At 34.2% G+C, this 25,737-nt stretch overlaps 1 protein-coding gene across 5 annotated transcripts in view; it reads left to right on the forward strand.

Annotated features, from left to right (window-relative positions):
• The window catches only part of FAT3 (FAT atypical cadherin 3), a 699,235-nt gene that overhangs the window by 330,276 nt on the left and 343,222 nt on the right, over nt 1-25,737 (forward strand). For all 5 annotated transcript variants that reach the window (XM_031960969.1, XM_031960968.1, XM_031960971.1 and 2 more), the window contains exon 3: nt 11,062-11,376. In XM_031960969.1, the coding sequence (XP_031816829.1) occupies nt 11,062-11,376 (315 nt within the window). The remainder of the gene's footprint in view (nt 1-11,061; nt 11,377-25,737) is intronic.

The raw sequence follows: 25,737 nt of genomic DNA on the forward strand, positions 1-25,737 counted from the left end.
GCAAAGAATAAGAATGTCAGGTCAGATCAACAAGCATTTATTATGCACTTGCTCATGGACCACGCCATGTGGTAAGAAAATGCTGGGTCTGAAATTAAGAAAATATCTTTCTGACTTCAAATCTGGCCTCAGATACTTACTCTGTATATTACTCTTGGCTCTGTGACCTGGACGAACCACTTAACCCTGTTTGCCTCAGTTCCTCATCTGTAAAATGAGCTGGAGAAAGAAATGGCAGAGGACTCCAGTGTCTCTGCCAAGAAATCCCCAGATGGCGGATTCTGTCCGTGGAGTTTTCATACTGTCTATGAGGTATTCTTGGCAAAGGTAATGAAGTGGTTTGCTATTTCCTTTTTTAAGGCAAAGAGTCACACAGCTAGTATCTGAGACTGATTTTGAACTTGGATCTTTCTGTTTCCAGGCCCAGTATTCTCTCCATTGAGCCACCTAGGTGCCTTTACATTACATTCTGATATCTCTCAAAGAGTATCATAGCATGTGAGATTTTATGAGTATTTTCAAGTCTTCAGTGTTTGAAATACATAACTTACACACATTTATGCATTATGCAGTTTTTGTTTTTTGTTTTTACAAACATATCACCTAAAAAGCAGTTATGAAACCACTTAAAGAGAGTTGTCATGGAGATGCTTCTTTAAGATGGGCCAGCCCTCCTGTCCCACCTTCTCCTGTAGTATCAGCTGTTAACTTTGGAGATATTGTAGAAGTTTGAATAACATTCTTCTTTGGATAGGGTGTCATTTGAAATATAGTAACAAAGGAACAAAGTAGCAAGGCCTGAGAAGAACAGAGTCATTGATTTATGTCACAGTGACCAACTAAGGTATTTTCATAGCAGCATGGAGAATTCAACTAACTTATGCACAGGTTCCTATTTTTATTTTCTGTTTTACATATTCAAGTCACATTAAATGAAAATAGCATACATTATTTTTCCCTTGAATATATTTTTATTTGAGACTAAAGAAAGAACAATTATGGCTAATATATGTTCATGCTGAGATCAACTAATCCTGGTTCAAGCTGTGCACAGTTATAAGTGGAAAATAAATAAATATTATCTATTTATCTACTTGTAAAATTAAATAATAAAAAACCAAAGAATTCTAGTTTACTTCCTTTGTTATAGAGAAAGCAAAAATACTACATTAAATAAAATTAGTATATGAACATATGTATCTTTCCCTCCCACTCAGAAAAAAAGGAAAGATGCCAGAAGAAGTAAGACTTATCTGATTATACTAAAAGAAAAAATTAATACCAGAATGATGATGCCTTGTGACTTATGAGTAGAATAGTATATTCTCATACTCAGACATGATATAGCTAATTTAGAAATTGAATAGTATATATGTTTTTGTTATACAATCCTAGAATCTCTGGCTGTGATATGCATTTTGGGGCTGTATTTTTTAAAATAGGAAGTAAATTTGCTCTTTCTATATCATTACTTATAAGAGAGGGTTAATTCTAAAGGGGCTTGTCTCACTTGAAACCTTAGGTAGGAACTTTGTAATAATGGAGACCCATAAATATTTACAAAGCATATAAAATATAAGTAACCAAGCAGAGGAAAAGATTAACAGCTGGGACCTGAGAATATCCAAATACTCTAGAGAAGTAACCATACTAGTCCTTTTTGCCTTATGCCTTACTTCTTTTCACTGCTAATTTACAGGGAACCATTCTACTGATAAGTGGGTTTCTTACCTTTATTTGCTGAAATTGGGTCTTGTTTTGCTCTCTCCCCCCTTCCCCACCTATCCACTCTCTGTCCCTCATAGCTAGTATAGTAAGTTAAGTTAATAAGTAATTCAAGGTAACTTAGGTACTTTAAGGTAATAATAGCGGGACATAAGATTAGAAAAGGGAACCTAAAAGTCACTTACAAACTGTCCTATAAATTAAGGGTAAAAAAATAGATATTTGCAAGCTGTCTTGTAAATCAGGGTAGCCATTGGAGCCACTGATAACTGCCTCATAAATTAACCACAGCCACATCCAAAGACTATGCATTAAACTAGGTGGAGCTAGCTAAGCCCATGTGTCTCTTAGTCCTACTAATTACTTTGGTCTATAAGCATCACAGACAGGTACAATAAGACCATTAAAGTATTATACTGATGAACTAAAGCTAAGATATTGCTCCTGACTTTAAGATAAAGCACATATGTTATTGAACTAAATCTAAGATGGCATGGATAAGAACGTCTGTCTCCCATCACCAAAAACCTATAAAAATAGACCCCAAACTCCTGTCTTTTGAGCACTCCTACCTCTCTTCCATTTGCTAAAGTTTCATGCGGCAAAGTGTTCTCAACTCCGATCTGTGGTTATATGTGACTGCTTGGGTCTTCCTCCCCCAGTGTCTTCCCCACTACTGTCTACCCTTCACCTGCCTCCCCTACCCTCTGCCTCTATACTCTATTTGCTATTTGTTTCAGTAGTCTTCACTTTATCAAAGCATAACCCCGCGTCCTACCACAATGCTCTTTCCCAGTAAGTATCTAAAATTCAGGCAGATTGATTCTCTACTCCCACCAGTCCAAAAGGACTCCATCAAGGTTCCTCTTTTCTTATAAACTGGGAGCTTTAGAACAGGGATTAAACTCTACTTACAGCCACCCTACCATGAACAAGCATGGCACAATTAATTCATCGATAGAAAGCAAGGATGGAAAGATGAACCTCATGTCCCCTCCTAAGAGAATTTCCTTTTGTGTAGAGTACAAATCAGTGACTAATTCCATAACTAAATTAATATTTCAACATCATAATCAGGAAACCTGTGGAAAATACTATGCAGTGTTCATATGTATGTAAATTATAATTGTTTCATTGTGTGTCTATATATTAATAAACAATATTTATTCTGGAGTTTTCATTATTTCTAAATTTAATGGGAGCCTAAAGTGCCACAAGGTCACTCAAAATAATGTTGCTTTTACTCTAAAAATAGAATTTTCAGTTTTTAGCAGCCATGGTCGCTGTGTCTTTGGAGGAGGAGGGCAAGAAAGACAGTCAAGGTGACTTGCCCAAGGTCATAAGCTAGTAAGTGTCTGAGATTGTATTTGAATTCACTTTTTCCTGACTCCAGGTCTAGTTTTTCCCTAGCTGTCCCAATGGTCATTTTGCCTTTAAACATTTAAAGGACCAGAAGAGAAAAATTGACCCCTCTTATGTTGCTACAATGAACCAAACCAGGACATGATGATGAAAATACAGACATTTGATTGGAGGATGGAGGAAATATCTATTTAGAGCCAAAGGACCCTAACTTATTATCTGTGTCACACTAGGCAATATACTTTTTAGCTCTTGACTTCAGTCTCTTTCTCTGGTACATAAAGGGTTTCCAGTTCTGAATCTCTCTTAACTATGAAATTGCAAGCTGGTAGATTTGTGGTAAAATAAGAGGGGGAATTTGCAAACATTTAAAGTCATTATAACAAATATCTGCTACATACAAAGCATAAGGGTAGGCTTCAAATCATTCCAATCAGCCAGTATTTGAGAGCTATTATGTATCTACACTGTTCTGAGCTGGAAATACAAAGACAAAAATAAATCAGTTCATGCCCTCAGGGGACTTAACATTCTGTTGGAGGAGATTGTCTATCTAACTACACAAATATTTATACTCACATATATGAAAATTAAATATAGGATACTTTGGTGGGCATGGAGGTTTAGGAAAAGCTTTATATGGACCACAGGGATAGGATAACTTGAAATTGTGGTTAGCTTGAAGAAAAATGGCCTTCAAACTACCTCCTCGCCATCTCAGCCTTTTTAGTTCCCCTTACTGTGTTATTTTTCTCATTAGAGCGTAAATATTTTGAATACAGGAACTGTCCACTTATTTTATCTCCAGCACTTGATACCTAACACAGAGTAGATGTTTTTTAATTCATTCTTTGTTGGTTCTTTTATTCATTCAAATCTGGTTTTTCATTGTCATGTCCATACTATGACCTGGTGAGCATTTTAAAATTGGCCAAACCATTGGAAATGAGCATTAGTATTCCAGCTTTTCTTACTTTCTTTCTTATCAAGTAATCTGAAAACATTTATTAAGAGTTTACTTGATTCCAAGTGCTGAGCTAATTGCTGAGGATAAAAAGGAACAGTCAAAACAACTTGTAACCTTTACATCGTGGTAGAATTTGAACTCACAAATGAGTTGAATGAAAAGATTGCAAATGTTTAGAATTGATGTTATTTAAATCTGTTTTTGTTTTCAACTAGAAACTCAAACACATTCCATCAAGGCATAGTTCAAGTGATACATTCTTTATAAAACTTTTCTTATTAACTAGGCAAAGAAATTTACATCTGTTTCATTTTGCTTTTCCCTGTTATATATGTAATATTTGGGAGTTGGAAGGAAGTTCCATGTCTCCATAGTGGAATGGAGACAATGATCTTAATTTCTCAGTATCATGGACTTAAAGATAAAAGAGAAACCTGGGAGGGGAGGTTTACACATCTTCAATAATTTGATGTGCAAGAATGATTAGATTTGTACTGGTTGCCCCAGAGAATAGAACCTAAAAGAATTGATAGAAGTCAAAAAGAGGCAAATTTGTTTTAATATATGTGTTATTTATTTCATTAAATATTTCCCAATTACATGAAATTATTTTAATATTCTTTTTTATTAAAAAAATTCTGTTCCATCTGTTCCTCTTCAATCCATTGAGACGGCAAACAATACAATATTGATTACATATGTAAAGTCATACAATACATATTTCCATATTTGCCATGTTTCAAAATAAAACACATTCATCAAAAAAAATAAAGTGAAAATATACTTCAATCTATGATCACAGCTCATCAACTCTTTCTTTGAATGTGGATGGTATACTTCATCATTAGTCTTTTGGAGAATTGTCTTGGATCATTGTCTTAATCAGAATAGCTAATTCTTTAACAGTTGATCATTGTACAGTGTTGCTATTATTGTGTACAGTGTTCTCCTGATTCTCCTCATTTTACTTTGCATAAGCTCAATAAGACTTCCCACATTTTTCTGGAAACATCCTCCTTGCCATTTCTCATAGCATAATGGTATTCCATTCCAGTCATATGCCACAGGTTGTTGAGTCATTCCTCAATTGATGAACATATATATATCCTCAATTTTCAGTGTTTTACCATCATAAGAGGAGCTGTTATAAATATTTTTTACTAAAATATCCTTAACCTTTTTCTTTGATATCTTTGGGATACATACTGCTAGTGGTGTTGCTGGGTCAAAGGATATGCAAATTTTAATAACTCTTTGGATATAGTTCCAAATTGTTTTCCAGAATGGTTGGAGCAGTTCCCATCAACAGTGTATTAGTATCCTAATGTTTTCACATTTTCTCCATCATTTATCAAATTTTTCATATTAAACAATATGATAGATGTGAGATATTTCTAAAGGAGTTCTCATTTGCATTTTTCTAATCAATAGTGATTTAGAGCATTTTTTTTCATGTAATTATTGATACCTTTGGCTTCTGAAAACTGCCTTTGACCATTTTTCAATTGGGGAATAATTTGTGTTCTTATAAATCTGACTAAGTTATCCATATATTTGAAAAATGAAGACTGTATTAGAGAAAGTTGTTGTAATTTCCCCCTTTCCCCTTATTTCTGCTTCCCTCCTAATTTTGGCTGCAGGTTTTACGTTTGAAAAACTTTTTAAATTTGATATAATAAAAATTATTCATTTTACATCTCAAAATTTACTATCTCGTGTTTGGTCATAAATTCTTCCCTTTTCCATAAATCTTTCAGGTAAAACATATCTTGGTCTCTTAATTTGTTTATGATATCACCCTTTATGTCAAAATCATATAACCAATTTGACCTTATTTTGGTATAGAATGTGAGATGTTCTAAGTCTAGTTTCTCCCAAACTGCTTTTCAGTTTTCCCAAATTTTTGTGTAAAAATGATGAGTTCTTGTCTCAGAAGTTTGGGTCTTTAAGTTGATCAACCTAGTTGAACACTAGGTTACTGTGGTCATTTACTGATGCATATTGAATATTTAATCTGTTTCACAGATACACCACTCTGTTTCTTAACCAGTACCAGATTGTTTTCATGCATACTGCTTTGTAATACAATTTGAAATTCAGTACTGCTAAGGTGCTTTCTGTAACACTTTATTTCATTGATTCCCTTGATACTCTTGTTCTCTCATTTTTCCAGATGAATTTTATTATCTCTTCTTCTAGTTTTATTAAAGAATTCTTTGGTAGTTTGATTGGTATAGCATTTATTAAGTAAATTAGCATAGGTAGAATTGCCATTTTTATTATATTGACTACAGAGACAAATTTAGACTTTATGTTAGGAAAATCTTCTTGTTAATATTTAATACTGTCTAAAAGTATAATGACTAAAAAATGGGTTCTCGCCCTCCCCCCCCCCCAGCCCTCTGGCAAATTTCAGGCAGAGGCTGGAGGGCTATTTGATAAGCATCCTGTAGTGGGGGATTTTTTTGTAAATGGATGGGACTAGATGGCTCCAGAGGTATTTTCTAACTCACAAATTCTGTGATTCTTTAATTCTGTGATTCTGACTAGATAGCTCCTCAGGGTCCTTTCCAGTGCTAGCTTTTATATTTCTCAGAAGTGAAAGGTGGAATACCAGATTGTATAAATATATACATTTGTGAATTATCTCTGTGATAGCTAAAGAGCAGATAAACTTTGGTTGACTGGGAAAAGTTCCATTAGCAAATTCATGAATTCAGTTAATTTGCTCTGACTGGAAGAATAAGAGCATGTCTTGGCCTTTTTTTCCCACAATTGCTTACAACTAAAAACTATTTCTTGGTTTGTGCCTATAACTACTGTACCTAGGTGGAACAGTGGATGGAGAGCTGGTCCAATGAAACCCGAGTTCTAATCAAGCCCCAGATACTAGCTTTGTTACACTGGGAAAATCTCTTAATCTTTGTCTGCCTCAGTTTATTCAGCTGTAAAATAGAAACAATAATAGTATCTACCTGTGTTGTTTTGAGGATCAAATGTGATAACATTTTAGGATCAAGTGATTTAATAAATAGGTTAGTATATAATCCCTGGCACATAGTAGGTGCTTAATAAATGTTTTTTTTTTTGCCTTTTCCCAATTCCTTCTCCTATTGTCAATATTTTTACTGCCATTCTTTTGTGTTTTTTTTAAACGAGGTAGCTCAGATGGTCATTGACTGTACTGATCAAACAGTAAATGCTCATTAAATATATAATTAATGCTACTGTGCTACTACTTCCCAGTATTCCCTAATAATGGCTCATTATTGAAAAGATATTCCAGAGATGGTCCTTAGTAACATTTTCCCTTCCATCTCTTGCTTGTAGTTTGCTCTGTGTAGAGTTTACATGGACAGCTGCTTATTTGGCTATCATTTACTAATTTCTTCTCTCCTTATTAGAACAGTGTTATGGTCAACCTTGCATCTATTCTGGTATATCAGTCGTATTCCAGTGTCTTCTTGTCTTTTATTTTTCAAGGCCCTTGTAGAAGACTCTCTCTAAATCCTGCTCTGTAGCCATTTGGGTGGATCTGTTGCTTGATATTTCACTGAAATCTCTAGACCTCCTTTCCTTTCCACCCCCCCTCCCACCAACATATAGGCTGATTCAATTCATTAATAACCAATGATATATAGCAGACAAAGACTCTTTCTTTGCAAAGTGAGAGATGAAATGTCTGATTATGTAAATTCTAAAGATTGAATGTAAACTGTGTCTTCACTAAAGAGCAGAGATATGCCTTCATGGGAAAAGTGGGAAAAAAAAGGAGGAGACTGTGGAATCTGAGGGTAAGCTATAACTAGCATTTTGTTTACTTATCCCTTTTTTCTGAGTTGGACAAGCTCATAGCCAGGCTTCCTAGTCTCAGATTAAAATGATCTCAGATTATGTTGATCAGTTATCTGATTCAGGTAGCATTCATTTTCATGACCATTATTTAATGTTCTTTACTACTTCCACCTCCAATCTGAATAATCTAATGCATTTAGGAGGGAGAAAATTCTTCTCTGTAATCACTACAAATCATCATACCCAAGATAAGTATTTTTCTCCCTTTCCCCATTACTTTTTTGGCCTGGATGTTTTAATATTTACTCCCCAGGCTGTTGTTTATTATATAGTGATTTTCATTGTTGGCAGAGTAGCCTTTCTATTTTGACTTAAGACATTTTCCTCAAAGTTCAATACATGTTTCTACACCATTTTTCTATACCAAATTATTATGTAGCACATATTTTCAACAACAATAAATAGTATTCTCTTGTGTCCCATAGCATATCCCTATTTACTTTTTCTTTTGGTCAGTTGTATTTCAGTAGCAAGGACAATGGCTTTATGCTTCTTTAAATGCTGGCTAATTTCTGCTTAGATTGCTCATTAATTCTCTTCCTATCCCAACTTTAGAACTTAAATTTTCAATTTAATTGGGTTACAACCCCCTGAACAGTTTAGCTGTTCAGAATTGCAAGCACCTTTGTGGATAACAAAGGGGAAAGATTTATCAGCTTAATTGTTTTTGGAGAAGCGCCCTTTTCCCCACATAGTTATTGTAGTTGGCATCTTGTTTATTCATAATCAACAGGAGGACTTATTAGCCTATTTCATTCAAACTTCCCAGGAGAAAAAAAACAGACCAATAAGTATTTTGGAAGGCAAACTCTTTCTCCTTTCATCACTGAGGATTTTAAAACCTTCTGGACTCTGTCAGTCCAACTTTTCACACAGTCAACAGAATAATTTAGAACCCTTGAGGCAGGAACCTGAGAATTGTTCAATTGTTTTTGTGAAACCTCAGGCATCTTTTTGCCCTCTTAATGTTTTGGCTAAGAGATATTGGGGCATTTGAGTACAAAATGTTTCCTCTAATGCTTTTATGTCTGGCATCTATTTTCTGGTAGAAACTCATCAACAACAAAATGATGACAATTTTCTTATACTTGTTTAAAATTGTGCCTAGTCAGTGAGTTTCTTTTTTATTTGTTTCTTTTTTTGCTGAGGTAATTGGGGTTCAGTGACTTGTCCAGGGTCACACAGGAAGTGCGATGTGTCTAAGGCCAGATTTGAACTCATTTTGTTCCTCCTGACTTCAGGGCTGGTGCTTTGTCCACTGTACCACCTGGCTGCCCCTAGTGAGTTTCTCTTAAAGCAGATCACAGTTCAATGAGTACGCTTGGAAAGCTGGTAGTGATTCAGCTCATTCTCAGAGCCTTCTGGCATCACTGTTTAAACAGATCCATTTTTATAAGAAATGATGAATGGATAATTCATTTCATGAAATACAATTTGGTATTCAGGATTGAAATTAGGATTTCTCTTGTTGCAGAACTGGCTGATACTAATAAAAAACGTTAAAAAAATTTTTGAGAAATATAATCTGAAAATTTCACATAGCTTTGTATGCAGTATTTGATTGTTTTTTTCCCCATCCAAAAAGACCAGGGAAAACATAAAACAATATTCCCTATATTTTGCATAGAAAGATGGGAGAGAAATTCTTTTGAGAAAATCTTAATATTCAAATAATACAGTCCAGTTTCTCAATTGTTTATACTAATAAGAGGCAAGAGCAAAACATGGTTAAGAATTTCCCCAAATATCTAAGTTTCATTAAGGCTCATAATTTGAAACAATTTTCTGACCAAACTTTTTTGCTGTCAGGATTTCAGTATTTGTTACTAGTGGAAAGAGGGTAAGTTTTGGAATTCAGGGGATCTGAATTGGAAACACAACTCTGCCTCTTACTACCTAGTCAATCTTGGAGCCCCGTTTATCATCTGTTAGAATAGATGACTGAGAATTCTTTATACTAGATTTCTGGTCCTATACCATACCATAGTGAATCCATTTATGGAGTCCCATTGGATTTTTAATCAGTTCTAGTAGGGAAATCTACCATCAGCAGAGGGGTAAGTCACTTTCCAAGGATCACACGATAAGTTTTTGAGGCAAAACTAGAATTATAGGTTTTCCAGATAAAGTTGTTTTCAATATTAATATTCAATTCAGTTTTGAGAACACAGGATCAAAGAGCTACAAAGAGTCCTTGGCAGTCAGTGAATCCAGTGTTCTCAATTTACATATAACCTAGAAAGGTTGCTATTTGATTATTGTCACCTGGGTTGTACGTGGCGAAAACAATTGTCTAACTTAGCCCTCGGACTAAAAATATAGCATTATTCCTTGAGAGTTAAATTCTTAGCCAGATTGAGGAGGTGGTGGGAATGATCAGGAGATGAGTCTTGATAATGGGGACAAAAATAGAAACAGTAATATATATGGCAAAGATGTATTTTATACAGTCATGTTTCAAAATTGAACTTTTCTAAGTGTAATCTTGTTTTATGTTTACTAAAAGAGCCACTATTTAAAGAATTTTTCTGATTTCCTCCCTCCCCCATGAGGGTAAGTCATGATTAAAAAAATCAATAAAGAACATGGGAATGGTCACAAATAATCATGTCCCACCTCTGTCATTAGCACAAATCATATTCTTTCTCTCTTTTTTGTTTCCTAACTATACAATAGGAAGATTAGGTACAATTCAATTCCATTCAGCTGGGTAAACATTCATTAATTTAGGTGATCTCTTATGTCCCTAAATAATAATGACAATTATAATTGCTGATATTTGTATAGTTTATATATACTTGTATAATTTTATATACATAATTATATATACTTATATAATGTATATTTTATACTTATTATCTCATTTGATTGTCACAACTCTAGGAGGTAAGCGCTATTAATTTCCCTGTTTGACACAGTAGGAAACTGAGGCAGCAGTTAAGTGACTTGCTCAGTCACACAATTAGGAAGTGTTTGAGGCCAGATGTGAACTTCCTGATTCCAGGTCCAGCTCTATCCACTGGACTAGACACCAAATTTTCTTAAATTGAAGTAAAATTGAATTTACCTTAGTTAAGACACTTTAATTAAAATGATTATTTTGAGTAATCTGTAGTAACTTATGGTGGTATTCTTGCTGTGTTTTCTTGCAGGAGTCATCTATACTGCAGACATTCTTGATCGAGAAACAACAGGGTCCTATTGGCTGACTGTATATGCAACCGATCGCGGTGTTGTCCCCCTTTATTCTACTATTGAGGTCTACATTGAGATTGAAGATGTAAATGACAATGCTCCTTTAACTTCAGAGCCCATTTACTATCCTGTGGTCATGGAAAACTCTCCTAAGGATGTATCGGTTATTCAGATCCAGGCTGAGGATCCAGATTCCAGTTCGAATGAAAAACTAACTTATAGGATTACAAGTGGGAATCCTCAGAACTTCTTTGTAATAAACATCAAAACAGGTAAGGAAGCATCTGTCAGTGAGCAATAGAGCAATGAAATCCATCCATAACACTTGTTATTTAGATTTATTTCTATTGAGTTTCTGGTTATCAACATGTTCTTTTTTTCCTGAGGCAATATTACAAAAAGGAGACTTATTTTCTAATCTTTTAAGTTGGCTCTAATTTCAGTTGACAAAGTCAAGTGAACTAATGGGATGGAGGTCTTTCTTTTCGATTTAAAATTGAGAGGTAGTATCAGAATCACTGTGGTTAATAACAGCCAAAGTTTAGAAAGCCTATTGCCTACTTTCTTAATCAGTTAATTTAATCAGTAATGGGACTTCATCCTTAGAGGTGAGATTGACTGGTCATTCCTTTCTGTATCAGATTCTCTAATGCTCAACTTTAATCAGAACTGTTCTATCCACTGAATCTTGAAGATTCAGATTCTGTGTGTGTGTATGTGTGTGTGCGCACGCGCCCATATGTGCATATGTTTGCATGAACCCTGTTCTATCTCTCAATGACTTATTTGTAAGCATAACTACCTTTCAATATCTGCCATTAGGTAATAATACAGAATACACACAATTTACTAGAAAGATCAAGTCAGAGAGAGTAGTCTTGCTATTTCAGTGTTCTGCCAAATTGAGAATTAGCTAGATAAACTTTTCTGTCACCACTCTCCTTGTTGAAAATATTTCAGAAATGTAATGCTTATCTTTTCTGTCATAATGAGTACTGGGTAAATAAGTAGATATAATCAAAATTGACTTTGATGAGTGATGCACTAGTTATGCCTAAGGATTATCATTCCAGACATCAGTGATTTTTGTATAGGACTATGGATGGAGATATTGAGGTATAGGAGACTGAGCTGACTGTGAACTGAATCCAAGATGTATTGTGCAATTTGATTTGTAAATACTTCCCTGTTATCAGATATTTTCTTTCAGTTCTCATTTTGAGAGAAAGGCAGCCAGACACACAGAGACAGACAAAGAGAGAGAGACAGAGAGAAACAGAGAGAGGGAGAAAGAAAAAGATAGACAGACAGATTTAGAGAGGAGGAAAGAAGAAAGGGAGAGATGGAGGAAGGGAAGGAGGGAGGGAGGGAGAGAGAACCAACTAATGAGTGTTTTGTTTTGTTGGGTTTGGGTTAATCTTTTACTGTAATGTAAAGCAGATAATATTATCATATTCCAGATAAATGAATCAACATGAGATAGAGAACAGGAATAAGGAGGCATTCCTTGGAGTGTGCATGGCTTCAGTATTATTCTTAATGAGTGTTATTGGAGTCCTCAGTAGATGATATCATTTCTCTTGCTCAGATTTTGCTTAAGTTGAAATATTAAACTGCAGTCCATTATACATAAATGTCAGATTATATTACATTAAAGCAAACTCCCAAAGCACTCTATATTCTTTAAATATACTGGAATTTTGTTACCTTCAAAAATTGCTAATGATAAGAAGACTTTACTAGACCTGGAAAACTTTTTTTGTTAAGTTGATGTCTACAGCCTGTAGCATATACTGCTGACTCACCAAGAACGGTCTTAAATATTTGTGCTCTGCCACAATTCAATAATGTTTCCTTTGACATTCATTGTCATTTGACTATTACACCAATTCCTTTTGACCCTTGTCATTATAATCCATAACTCATCCACTAATTATTCCCAAATCTTCCTTCCCTTATTTCCTAGGCATTTTTTAACTATCTCCATGTAGCTTATTCTAGTACTGAAAACTGAAGATGTCTAAAAGGAAATTAATACCTTAACTTTCTAGAATTGTTATTCCTCCCAACCTCTTTACTTATCTTCATTGAACTGAAGAGTTCTATGGCATACTTCATTTTGTTAGACTTATGTCAAAATTATCTTTCTGTCTCCTTTTCCTCACCCTACATGCCAAATTTCAATAATTATGTCTTCCTAATATTTCTCAAATATGTCTTCTCTACTCATGCAGACCACTTAAGTTCAAGCCACTATCTTTTCTCACCTAGATTATTATAAGAGCCTCATCATTGATATTTCAAGGTCCTCTCTCATTGCCATTGATCACAGTACTACCTCAAGTAAACTCCCCTATTGCAGTGCCATGATTATCCTGCTGTTCCCCAAGCCAGGGAGTGTTAGTAGTTTACCTTTGTCTAAGAAATAAAACAAAAGTTTCTGATCTTGGAATTTAAGAGCTTCACTCTCTAATTTCAGTCAACTTTTCCAGTCTTCCCCTACTGTCACCTTTAATTTATTCTATATTACGATCAAACTGGATTGCTGCCTTTATTCACACTGTGTTAAATGTGGTCTCCCCTCCCCAGTTATTACCATTTTTTTCTTCACCATCACAATAGGTACTTTTCACCATGAAGATTTTTTTTCAAATTCATCCCTTCCCCACCCTTAAGTTAAAATGAGTTCTTTTGGAATTTCTTGTTTGTTTGTTTATTAAATACTTTTTTTTAAAATAGCTTTTTATTTTTTAAATACATACAGAGACGTTTTTTAGCATTCACCTTGGCAAAATCTTGTGTTCCAAATTCTTCTTTCCCTCTATTCCCACCCCCTTCCATAGACAGAAAATATTCAATATAGGTTAAATGTGGAATTTTTCTAAAAATATTTACATATGCACAAGAAAGATCAGATCAAAAGGTGAAGAAAAAACACAAGAGTAAATGAAAAAACACAAACAACAACAATAAAAGTGAAAATATTATGCTTTGATCCACATTCAGTCTCCATAGTTCTCTCTCTGGATGTGAATGGCTCTTTCCCTCACAAATGAATTGGAATTACCTTGCATCATCTTATTGCTGAAAAGAGCCAAGTCTGCCATACTTGATCATCACATAGTCTTGTTATTGCTGTGTACAATGTTCTCCTGGTTCTACTCACTTCACCAAGCATCAGTTCATGTAAGTCTTTCCAGGCTTTTCTGAAATCAGCCTGCTGATCATTACTTACAGATCAATAATATTCCATAACATTCATATACCATAACTTATTCAACTATTCTCCACCTGATGGGCATCCACGCAGTTTCCAGTTTCTCCTGGGATTTCTTAAAAGATTTTGCCTGTTCTTCTCACCTTTACATTTGCCTCCATTCTTCTTTATATCATCATATATGTGTTTTCCCTCAGTAAGAACGTGAACTCATTGAGAGTTTAGATTCTATGTCACATGTAGCTTTGCACTTCCAGTACTTTTTACTGAGTATGTACGTCATAAATGTTTATTTAATTCCGTAACTACTAAATTGTATGGAAATTAGAGGCAGCTAGGTGGCACAGAAGGAAATGGCAAGCTCCTCCAGGAACTTTGCTTAGAAAACTCCATGGACAGGATGATAAGGATGTGAAGAGTTGGACAAGCCTTCTTAATGACTGAGCGATAACAAAGTGACACAGTGAATAGAATCCTGGGTCTTGAGTCAGATTTGGTCCCCAGCCTTTAACTTTTGTTTGTCTCATTTTTTTAATCTGTAAAATGGGGATAATAATAGTACCTAACTTCAGAGTTATTGTGAAGAACGAATGAAATAATAATTGTAAAGAGTTTAGCATAGATTCTGGCACATAGTAAGCACTATATACAGATTATTTTTTTTCTTATTATCCTTTTTTATTACAAATTGTGTTAAAGCAGGAATTTGCCTGTGTTTTATTCTAAAATAACACTCACTTTATAGTGCCCCTTTATACTTATAAGGCATGTGCACACACATGTATATATATGCACATATATGATGAAATATGGAATATACATTGTACATATATACATGCACACACACACACTCACACACAGAGGGGTAGCAATTTTTCATTCCTGTCTTTACAATCTTAGCACCTAGCACATATGCACCTAGCACTGCATGACTAAGGTGAATTGGGGACTTTTATAGCCTACTTTAACCTCTGAAATCACCTTGAGGTACAGATACCACTTAGGTTAAAATCTCCTCAGCTGTTCTGAAAGACAAAAGAAAAAACAAAGATAAGAACAAAAAGGAACCTCTCAATACACTCCCATGTTGTTGAGCTTCCTTAGAAATGTGAAAAAATTGGAAGCAAATTAGCCACTTTGGAATATTAAAAAGTAATAGCTTTCCAGGAAAAAGAAGCAGGGTATGTATGACAGAATCACAGAAATTCAGAATTGAGATAAAGCGTAGAGGCCATTAGTCCATTCAACTTTAGACAGATTTATGCAACAATATACCTAACGTGCTTATGTGGTCAAGGGCCAGTTTATTTCATAATGCCTGAGCTTCCATGAGATTTGAAATATCCCATACATTTCCAAAGGTGCTATGATCTCTTTACCTGAGCTTCTTATATGCAGTGCTATTTAGATCCTTCCCAGTGCTTGTTCACCCACTCCTTTGTTTTGTAGTGGAATGAATAAAAAGAAATTCCAAGCATAGCAGGGAGAATTCAGGCTGCAGGTAGAAAATAACTTATACTAATCTGAGTTTCTGCGAACACAGAAAAATCTGCAGAATCAGATGGTTGCCCTTTAGGTAAAGATGGAACACTCCTTTTTGAAAGCTGCCTTGTAAATAAATTTCTATGAAATAATCTGTCAATAAATATTTATTTTTCCTATTTGCTAGGCACTGAACTAACATAAATACTTAGTACTAAACTAAATTTAATAGCTACCACTTACTTAGAAATAAAAGCTTTGCAATGTGCTTTACAATTATCTCATTTGATTTTCACAACAATTCTGTTTGGTAGATACTGCTATTTTCCCCATATTTTAGATAAGGGAACAAGGCAGACTAAGATTACATGACTTGCTTAAGATCATATAGTAACTGAATGTCTGAGATTGTATTTGAACTCGAGTCTTCCTGACAACAGATCCAGTGTTCTGCCCATTGAGCCACTAGAACTTTGGCCTCTGGTACGTTATAAAAATCTATTTTTTTTTTGTTTGATACTTAAGTGGATTTTCAATCTCATTGGTAGAGATGTTCCTTTCCCTGTTGTAGTTTACAAACCCTTTCAGCTATTGGTACTTCAGTAGATTGCCATCCAGGCCTTCATCTCTTAGGAAATTTTTAACAATATCTTTACATGGAGAATTTATTCAATGTTTTGAGACCTTTCCTCTGCTTTAAAAGAAAAACAACAACATTTTTTAGATATAAGTATCTAAGTGATCTTTCTCTTAGCATTCACTCATGCTGCATAGTTGATCTACTTCCTTTTCTAATCAAGCATTCATAAAACAACTTTTTATTAAGCATCTCATTTGTTCCATGCATTGTGCTAGAAGTACAGAGACAAAAATGAAATAATACATGTTTCCTTCAAAACGCTCATATTTTACTGGGGAAGGTGTGTACATGAAAAGAATAATTCTACGATCTTCTGAATTATAGAATGCACATACAAAGTAAATGCAAAGTGATTTTTGGAGGGTAGGGTTCCAGTAGCTAAGAAGATCAAAAAAGGCCTCAGTAGAATATCAGTCCATCAACAACTAGCTTTTATTAAATTTATTAAATTAAATTATATAAATTAAATGCTGTGTACCAGACAACTATGCTAAGCCCTCAATTTACTGCCAGGTCTCCCAGTAAGTGGGAATAATGAATTCCCTGAAATGATCACACTTCATATTTCTGCAGAACCAGGGCTGCTTACTATATTTTTCATATTTATAACTTTAAAAAGTACATATTTGAAGAGATATTATTATTTTAGGGGATTCATTATTCAAATTAATCAGCTCTGCAAAGAAAGGCTACAATAGGGCAGCTAGGTGATGCAGTGGATAGAACACCAACCCTGAAGTCAGGAAGACCGGAGTTTAAATCTGACCTCAAACACTTAACACTTCCTAGCTGTGTGACCCTGGACAAGTCATTTAACGCCAGTTGCCTCAACAAAAAGAAAAGGTAACAAGTCTTATTTTTATATAAAAGAATTACTCTTTTAATTGGGTCTGGAAGATAGTTCATGAACCAATAACTTGCTCCTAATGATATATTTCATATTACCCCATCCTAACTCTAATAGGTCAGTTGTTTCAATTGTCTCCAAATATCTGTGACCCCTTTTGGGAGACTTGCTTGCCAAAGAAAGAGTGATTGATCACTTCCTTTTCTGAAGCAAGCCAGGTTACATATCTATCTAATAAGTGTCTGAGGTCAGATTTGAACTCAGGGAGATGAGTCTTATTCTAGATCCAGCACTCTATCTACTGTGCAGTTCATTGCTTGTCTTCTAAAAATGATAGTAAAAGATATGTGACCATGAAGAACTCAAAAATTCTTAGTACTAGTGTTTCCATGGATAGTGAACTCATTTTGAATTTTTCTTATCCATTTAAAGAACAGAAAACAGTTTTATTTTCAGTCCCTCTGACAGGTAATAAAACATTCTTGGGGAAATAATTATTCATTATAATTTTTTGTTAAATCATAAACGTTCTCCATATTAATTCTACATGTACTTTTTTTCCCTGAGGCAATTGGGGTTAAGTGACTTGTCCAGGGTAACACAGCCAGGAAATATTAAATGTCTGAGGTCAGATTTGAACTCAGGTTCTCCTGACTTCAGGGCTGGTTCTCTATCTACTACCCCAAGTAGTTGCCCCCAATTCTACATAAACTTTTTAAGTACCATGTTCCTGGATATTGTACCTTGTTGTACCATGATCCTGGTTTAACTTTTCCAAATTTGGAGAAAAAGGTTTTTTTGTTTGTTTTTAGAGTGATAAAAGCTAAATCTTGTGAGATGATTTGAGAACATGTTTGTTAATATAAGAGCCTGTGTGTTTCAGAAAGAGTTCATTCTGCATTTCAGTCTTCCGTATAACAGAATAAGTCAAAGGGCTCTACCAACCTGAAAATGGGATTGTGATTTTGGGGAACCTTGCATTGATGAATTTTTACTATTGTCCTGGAGCCCTAAAAGTTGAGCACTTTCATTCATATTTTATATTTTGTAACCTGCAAGCAATTAGCCATTAGAAAACTTCACAGTCTCACTTGAAGTTTTATTCTAGGTATCGCATTTTTTGTTAACATAACATTTTCCAATAATGAAGGCAAGAACTTAGCTATCCAGAAGATTTAGTAAGGATTTATAAATTCTTCTGTTTCTCCCCTGCTGCTCTTCCCTCCCCAACTGAGTGTTAACTTTAGTAAACCAATTTTTTTTAAATTTTTTTCTACTGTAGTGGAACCAGAATGTATAGTTCTTTGCACAGTGCTTTATAAGAAATAAAGATTAAAATGTTGAATGCAAAGAATGTCAATTTTTTTTTTGTCTAACTTTCAGCATATAGCAGATGACCTATGCAGGAGCTGATTCCCCCACCCTTCTTATGAGTTACTATTTTATACCTAAAGGCAATATTTTTTTCAAACTCAGAATGTTCATGTAATGACATGGAGATTTTTCTTATAAAACTATGTAAAATTTCTGTCTCCTGCTGTTCCTTTCCTCTTTCTTCATCTTTTATCCCTTTATCCCCCTCCTTCCTCCAACCAAAAAAACTGCTTAAGCTTCTAAGATCTATTCTGAGCCAAAATAATTATTTCCATGCTTAGCAGGTGAATTACACCTATGCGGCATTACCTCCCCCAGGCCCAAGCCTACTTGACTTGGTTAGTAATGGAGGAATAACCTTGTGATCTGAGAGGAAGGATAAATTTCAAGGAGCTGTTTTTCACTTGTTTTAAAGAATTGTCAGGAGACTTGCTATTTCTCCCAGGTAAAGAAAAGATAACCTTCCATTGGTCAGCCAGACTGAATTGAATAACTCTTAGAGGAGAGACCTTGTGGTGGGAAGATCCTTTGGGGTTTGAAATAGCTGCTTCATTAATGTCCATAATAATTGTGTCATAGATAATTTTTTAAAAAATGGACATGTCATGTGAAAATAAGATATGCTAAAATAATATTTTTCTTTCTTTGAGATGATGATATATAAGTATATATATGTGTGTGTGTATATATATATATGTATATATATATATTTTATAAGTCTATCTGTTCATGAATGTATATATGTATGTCTTTATATATGGAGGGTGATCAGAATCTGTCAAACCTATGATTTCCTCAGAATAGGATAACTCCTCGTATTAAAAAAATTCCCTCTACCTATAGAGTTAGGCAACTTGTCTGCATCTGATGGTCTTAGATAGTTTTCTGGGGGAACTGAGAGATTATGTGAGTTGCTTTTGGTTATTTGATATGTCAGAGGTAGGGATTTGAATCCTGATATTCCTGAATACAAGATGGGTCATTCCACACTATTTCTCTGTGTAATACTAACAAAAATAGCTTGTTTCATCTAATTCTTTTATATAGTACTTCAGAATATAACTAATATGTATAACACTTTATAATTACAAATGATATACATTATCTTGTTTGATTCTCACCTTATGAAATAGATATTTTTAATTTTCATTTTACAATTGAAAGAACAACTTCAAAGATGTTCAAAATACAGAGCTTTGTAAATGATTAGGTGGACGTAGATCTGAATGATATTTAAACCAGTTTTTCTGTCACAAAATTCCATTGGTTCTTGAAATAACAATGTCTCAGGAATTGAGAACAAATTTGGGGAAGTTTACTACTCTTCTTAAAGAAAAGTCTTGTAAAAGAAAAACAGGTTTCTTGTTTTCAGTTGTATACTACTCTCCATGATCCCTTTTTGGGGATTTCCTTAGCAAAGATATTGGAATGGTTTTCTACTTCCTTCTCCTGTTCATTTTACAGACAAGGAAACTGAGGCAAGCAGGTTAATTTACTTGTTTAGAGTCATACAGTTGATTTAAAAAATAGTGTGTAAGGTTATATTTGAACTGGTCTTCCAGATTTCAGATCCTGTACTCTGTCCTTTAAATCACTTTATTTCCAGCTATCATAAAGCAAATAGATGAATAAATAAAAGGAGAATGCAACAAACATTACTCAATCACTATGTACCAATCACTGTGCTAAATGCTGGGAATACAAATATAAAATTGTGACTATTTTTATCTTTAAGAACTTACATCTTAATAGGAGGACATGGTACATATAAAAAAGTTACTTTTTAATAGAGGAAGATAATACCTTGAAGGGTGATGGCCAATGAATTGTCTTTCAGTCAAGGAAATCACCATGTAGTTGATGGGAACAATGGAGCAGTCAAATGACATACCTTTTCTGGAGGTAATGAGAGAAAGCTTTTTTGGCCCACACACACAAAAAAAGCTATTCAGGGTTTCAGTTTGGGAACTGGAGCTCAATGGCAGAGTTCCTCAGAAACATGATTCCTGAGGCTCTAGTCTGGGAGGTACAGCAGTAATAAGGCTCATAGAATTATTTTAAGGTTTTAGAAACAGTTTCATTTGTAAGTAAGCTGAATATTATCCCCTTAAAATCTTGTTTACATTATTAATTTGCTTAGAAAACATTTTCCCTGAGGTATCAAAAAGATAAACTTTTAAGTTATGCTTCACTTGCCATGAATTACAAGTCAGTATCATATCAATTAATTTTTGTATGTCTGCATGGGGTCCCATCTTCAGTCTGTTATTTTATATACATACACATACACACACACACACACACACACACACACATATATATATACTTATATATATACATGTATCTATCTATATATATATATACTTTAAAAATTTTTTCTTTAACTAGATTGAGTTTTCCTAGAATGAATCTAAATTTCCATAAAGGGGTAGAAATGGGTATTAGATGCTAAGCTGATACCTGTAAGGATAGACACAAAGCAGATAATAGAGTGCAGGAGTAGGAATCAAACAGTAAATCACCCTCTAGCTCTTTCAGCTATGAAAGGATGCCTTGTCCTGTAGACCACTAAATTGTTCATTTAATCCAGTGAGTCCAATAGAACAAATCAGACTCATGCAGATTTATCACATTGGGTTATTTAAATTCAGCGTTGACCTTTGCATACATGTGAATACATTCTCAATGAGAAAGGGACAAAAGGTATCTTTTTTTCTATACTGTGATTATGGTTATGGGAGGATGACATATTTTCACGCTTCATCATTTCACAGTTGTGTATTCTCATAGCAATTTGAAGTGTGCAGAGCCTGGCTATTGAAGGATGGAATTGCCTTTCTTGTGAGGGGAATGTCAACTTTATTTTCATGTGGCCTTTTCTCTTTGCTATTTTAATGATCATTATATTAAGAAAAACAAATCTGTGGAATGGTTTCAATTCAACAGATATTTTTCAACTGTAAAATGGGTACAATAATAGCATCTTACTTCAAAAGATTGTTGTGAGGATCAAATGAGATAATAATAATAATGTCTGTAAAGTGCTTAGTATAGTGCCTCACTTATAGTAGGCACTGGTAGTATAAGGACAGGAAAGTGTTTAAGTGCTTACTGTGTGCCTGTGCCCTTTACCTTAAGAACCATACTTTTACAGGAAGAAATAACATGTATACAAATAAACAAAAAATGCAAAGTTCAAAATAATTTAGTGAAAGGAAGAAGGTGGTATAACTGAGGGAATAGGGAAACACATATTTGAATGTAGTACTTAAATGAAACTTGGGGAAGGGGGAGAACTATCTAGGCAAGGGGGTAACCCATGCAAAGCTACATGTGTGAGAGAAAGAGTGATTATGTATATAGAACAATCAATAGGACTTAGTGGCTAGATTGTGAAAGAGGGGTGAGGGGGAGGAGATACTATGAAGTTAATCTACAGAAATAGACCCAGATTGTACAGTTGTTTCATTGATAAATAGATCAATTTATATTTTATGGTAGAAGAAATCAAGAGACTTGTACAGCTTCTTTAACATTAGAGGAGTAACATCATTTCAATATTTGAAAAAAATATTTGGGAAAAAATTCAAATTTTGAAAAGTTAGGATGCAAAGTCTATTCAATGTCATGTCCACAGTAAGTTTTGATTCTAGTGGTGCTGATGATAAATGATAATAAATAAATGATAATAACCTCAACAAAAATTGTAATTAGGTATTTAAGAGAGTTCTTATTTTATTTGTGTATGTTGTGTACTGACATAAAATTCTGTCCTGTGTTTTAGTTGGTACATTGAGGAAGAACTATGGTTAAATACTTTCCCCCCTCACCCTCCCTCTTTTTCTTACACACACACACACACACACACACACACACTCACTTATTCATTCAATAGCCTTCTTTTGGTTATTTCACTTTCAGATCTTTGGTACCACCAGTTAAATATTGTTGTCTATTTCCATTACTATCTCAAGTAAGTAGAGATTCATAGGATTTTACTATAAAGTTTCTAAATAGATCTTTGGTATGGATACCCCAGTATTTTAAAATCTTTATTCCCCCAAAGCCTATACAAGTTAACAATTACTAATTGCCTACTAGCACTGAGCTAAGTGCTGAGCATATGACAACAAAATATGATGTATCCTTGCCTCAAAGCACTTATAATATTGTGTCCTAAGACAGCAAAGGCATATCCACACACTTCTAACTTTTCGATTAGTCCAAAATGAGAAGAGGAAAGCCAGAAGTCCAAGAGAAAACATTCATCACAAGTGTAAAAATCTAAGCCCCTTTTGATATTAATTATCTATGCTAGCCATTCTCAAAATTTTGTCTTGGTATTATTACTTTATACCTGTTAAAATTATTGAGAATAGCAAAGAGCTTTTGCTTATATGAGTATCTATGTATAGAATAAAATATTGAAATATCAATCATTATTTAACTTTATTTGAAAACTAAAATGGATACATTTAAAATATTTAATTCTGTTTAAAATTTTATTAAAAAGCTCATTGAAGATTAACTTTAATACATTTTAATGAAAATAATTGTATTCATTCCCCAAAACCAAAAATAATGGTAAGAACATCATTTTATATATTTCTGCAAATGCTTTTCACTTTAGCTGGATTTTTATACTTTCATCCAATCTATTGGACTTCTTTATTCAGTCTATTGTGATATATTGTTTTGGTTGAAGTAGAGGAGGAAAATCTAGCCTCACATAGGCGTATACTTAAAAAAGGAAGATTAATGGTAAATAATTTCTTAGCATTATTTTGAAAATAATTTTTACATTGTGGAACCTTTGAAAGCATCTTAGGGGTCCTCTAGGATTCACAGAACACATTTTGAGAGCTGTTGGTATAGCTACATTTCTTCTAATCTTTATACAGTTAATTTTTTTAATGAAAATTTAGGACTTTATATGTATTTCTACTTAAAACCTGTTTCATTAGACTGAATCTGTCATCCCAGATTGTGGAGATATTGAAGTCTAATTCTTCCATTTATGATATTTGTTATAGCTTATATTTGTGTCATCTCCAAATGTAACAAATGTTTGATTTAAACCTTTGTCCAAGTACTTGATGATCCTATGATAGGTCCTATGATAGAGTCCCATGTCTAAGTGAATATCAAGCCAGTTAATTATAATATTGTTATCTTGGTCTTTTAACCAGTTCCAAATTCACCTAACTATAATATTATCTGGTTTAAACCTCCTCACTAGATTTTGGGAATGCTTTTTTATAATTCACATATGCTTAATATATACCAATTCTATGATTGACTAGATTTTTAACCATGTCTAAAAAGGAAATGAGATTAAGGAATGGTTCCCTTTGTATATACTTACAAACTTATCCCTTTTGTCAGATGTTCTAGAAAATTTGAAAAGAACTGAAACCATATTTTTATAGTTAACTGGCCTCTAATTTTTAAGAATTGACCTGTTTTGAAAATTCTGACTACAATTTTCCCTCTCTAGTCCTACCACACATATTTTGTTCTTCATGAGTTCATAAGAAATTGCCATTGGCGGTTCTCCAATCATATCCACAGGTTATTTCAGTACCTTGGAAAGTGGTTTGCACAGCTTGATCAGCTTGGTGACTTCACTTTATAAATCACAGAAGAATTTGAGGCAATACAATGATTAGGAGTGAGCAGGCCTTCACAGCTGTCAAATTGGGGAAAAAATCTGGGCCTCAGGTGGGTGACTGTGATGGAAGCTGTATACTTTATGAGGGAAGGAAAGAATGAGTGAGCTAACCATGTGGAGTTAGAATTCCTGAAGACAGGTAACCATAAGTAGTCGCTCAGGGTATTTCTTGGGCCACAGTTTGTGGCACCAATTATTCCACATTTCCATTCTTCTCTAATCTTGTTAGCTGAAGTACAGTCTAGATAATGGAATGTGGCGATTGTGCCTAGGTGCAGCTCCAGGGCCACAGCTGGTTATGTGGCTTTGCCAGAAGCAAGAAAAAATTATTTGGGTGGATAGCAAAGAAGCATAAATAAAGCAGATGATGGAGATATAAAAAATGATGGATTTAGACCATAAATTTGATTTCTTATTTCTTGTATTGGGGTGTTAATTTCCAAGTGATAATTTACTACTTTGAATTATTGCATTCTTCTGTCCTGAAGGAAACAATGAATTTTAATTCACACTCTTGCCAGTTTTTTCAGGTCTTAGATGGTTTTGCAGTGAAATTCCTACTAATTTCCTACTTAAGTACTCATCTTATCTCAAGGATAAAATGGGAAAATTAGCCTAGATCATTTTGGACATACCATGTGGTTCAAACTCAAAAATGCAGTCAAATTTGGAAAATGTCAGTAAATTTCACAAATGAATAATCCTAGAATTTTAGTTCTTGAAGAGGCCACAGAGATCATGTAGACATACGCATCATATTGTTTATTTTCCATGGGAGGAAACTAAGAAAAACTTTAAGGGATGGTGTATGTATAGAGTTATGTGACTAATTATGGGTAGGGCTGTGAGTAGGACCATGATTTTTTTTGATTCCTAGTTCAGGACCTTCTTCTTCTATATCAAACAGCAAAAAGACAAGCTGCTATGTTTTTGTGCTAAGGTATGCTTTTTTTCCCTTCTTTGCACTGCTAGTTATCTAATAATATTTTCATTACTTGGGTGGATCAGCTGGGCCATATATTTTTTCCAAAGGCTTGGAATAATTCTTTTGTTTTAATCATTAGGACAGAATAAACTATTATAATTTAGAATTATAGAATTTTAAGATTTGGGAGCCAGGAAGGACCTTTTGATGTCAGTGGGTCCAAGAGTCTCATTTTATGGATGAGGAATCTTCTGTAAGACTTTTAAAAAAATAACAATTTTGCTAGTTGCTAGTTTTCCTTCTATCCCTGGAAATATGGGGAAGGAAGGGAGAGATATGTAGAGAGGGGAATGAGGTGTCTTTCTACAAGGTGATTATAGATTACATAAAAACTCCTCTTGACTGGCATTTTTCATGCTTCATAAATCAGGGTGTTCTGATTATCTCATTGCTCATTGTGTCATGTTTTTCAGCTCA

Source organism: Sarcophilus harrisii, chromosome 3, assembly GCF_902635505.1.
Source record: "Sarcophilus harrisii chromosome 3, mSarHar1.11, whole genome shotgun sequence".
NCBI classification, from domain to species: Eukaryota; Metazoa; Chordata; class Mammalia; order Dasyuromorphia; family Dasyuridae; genus Sarcophilus; species Sarcophilus harrisii.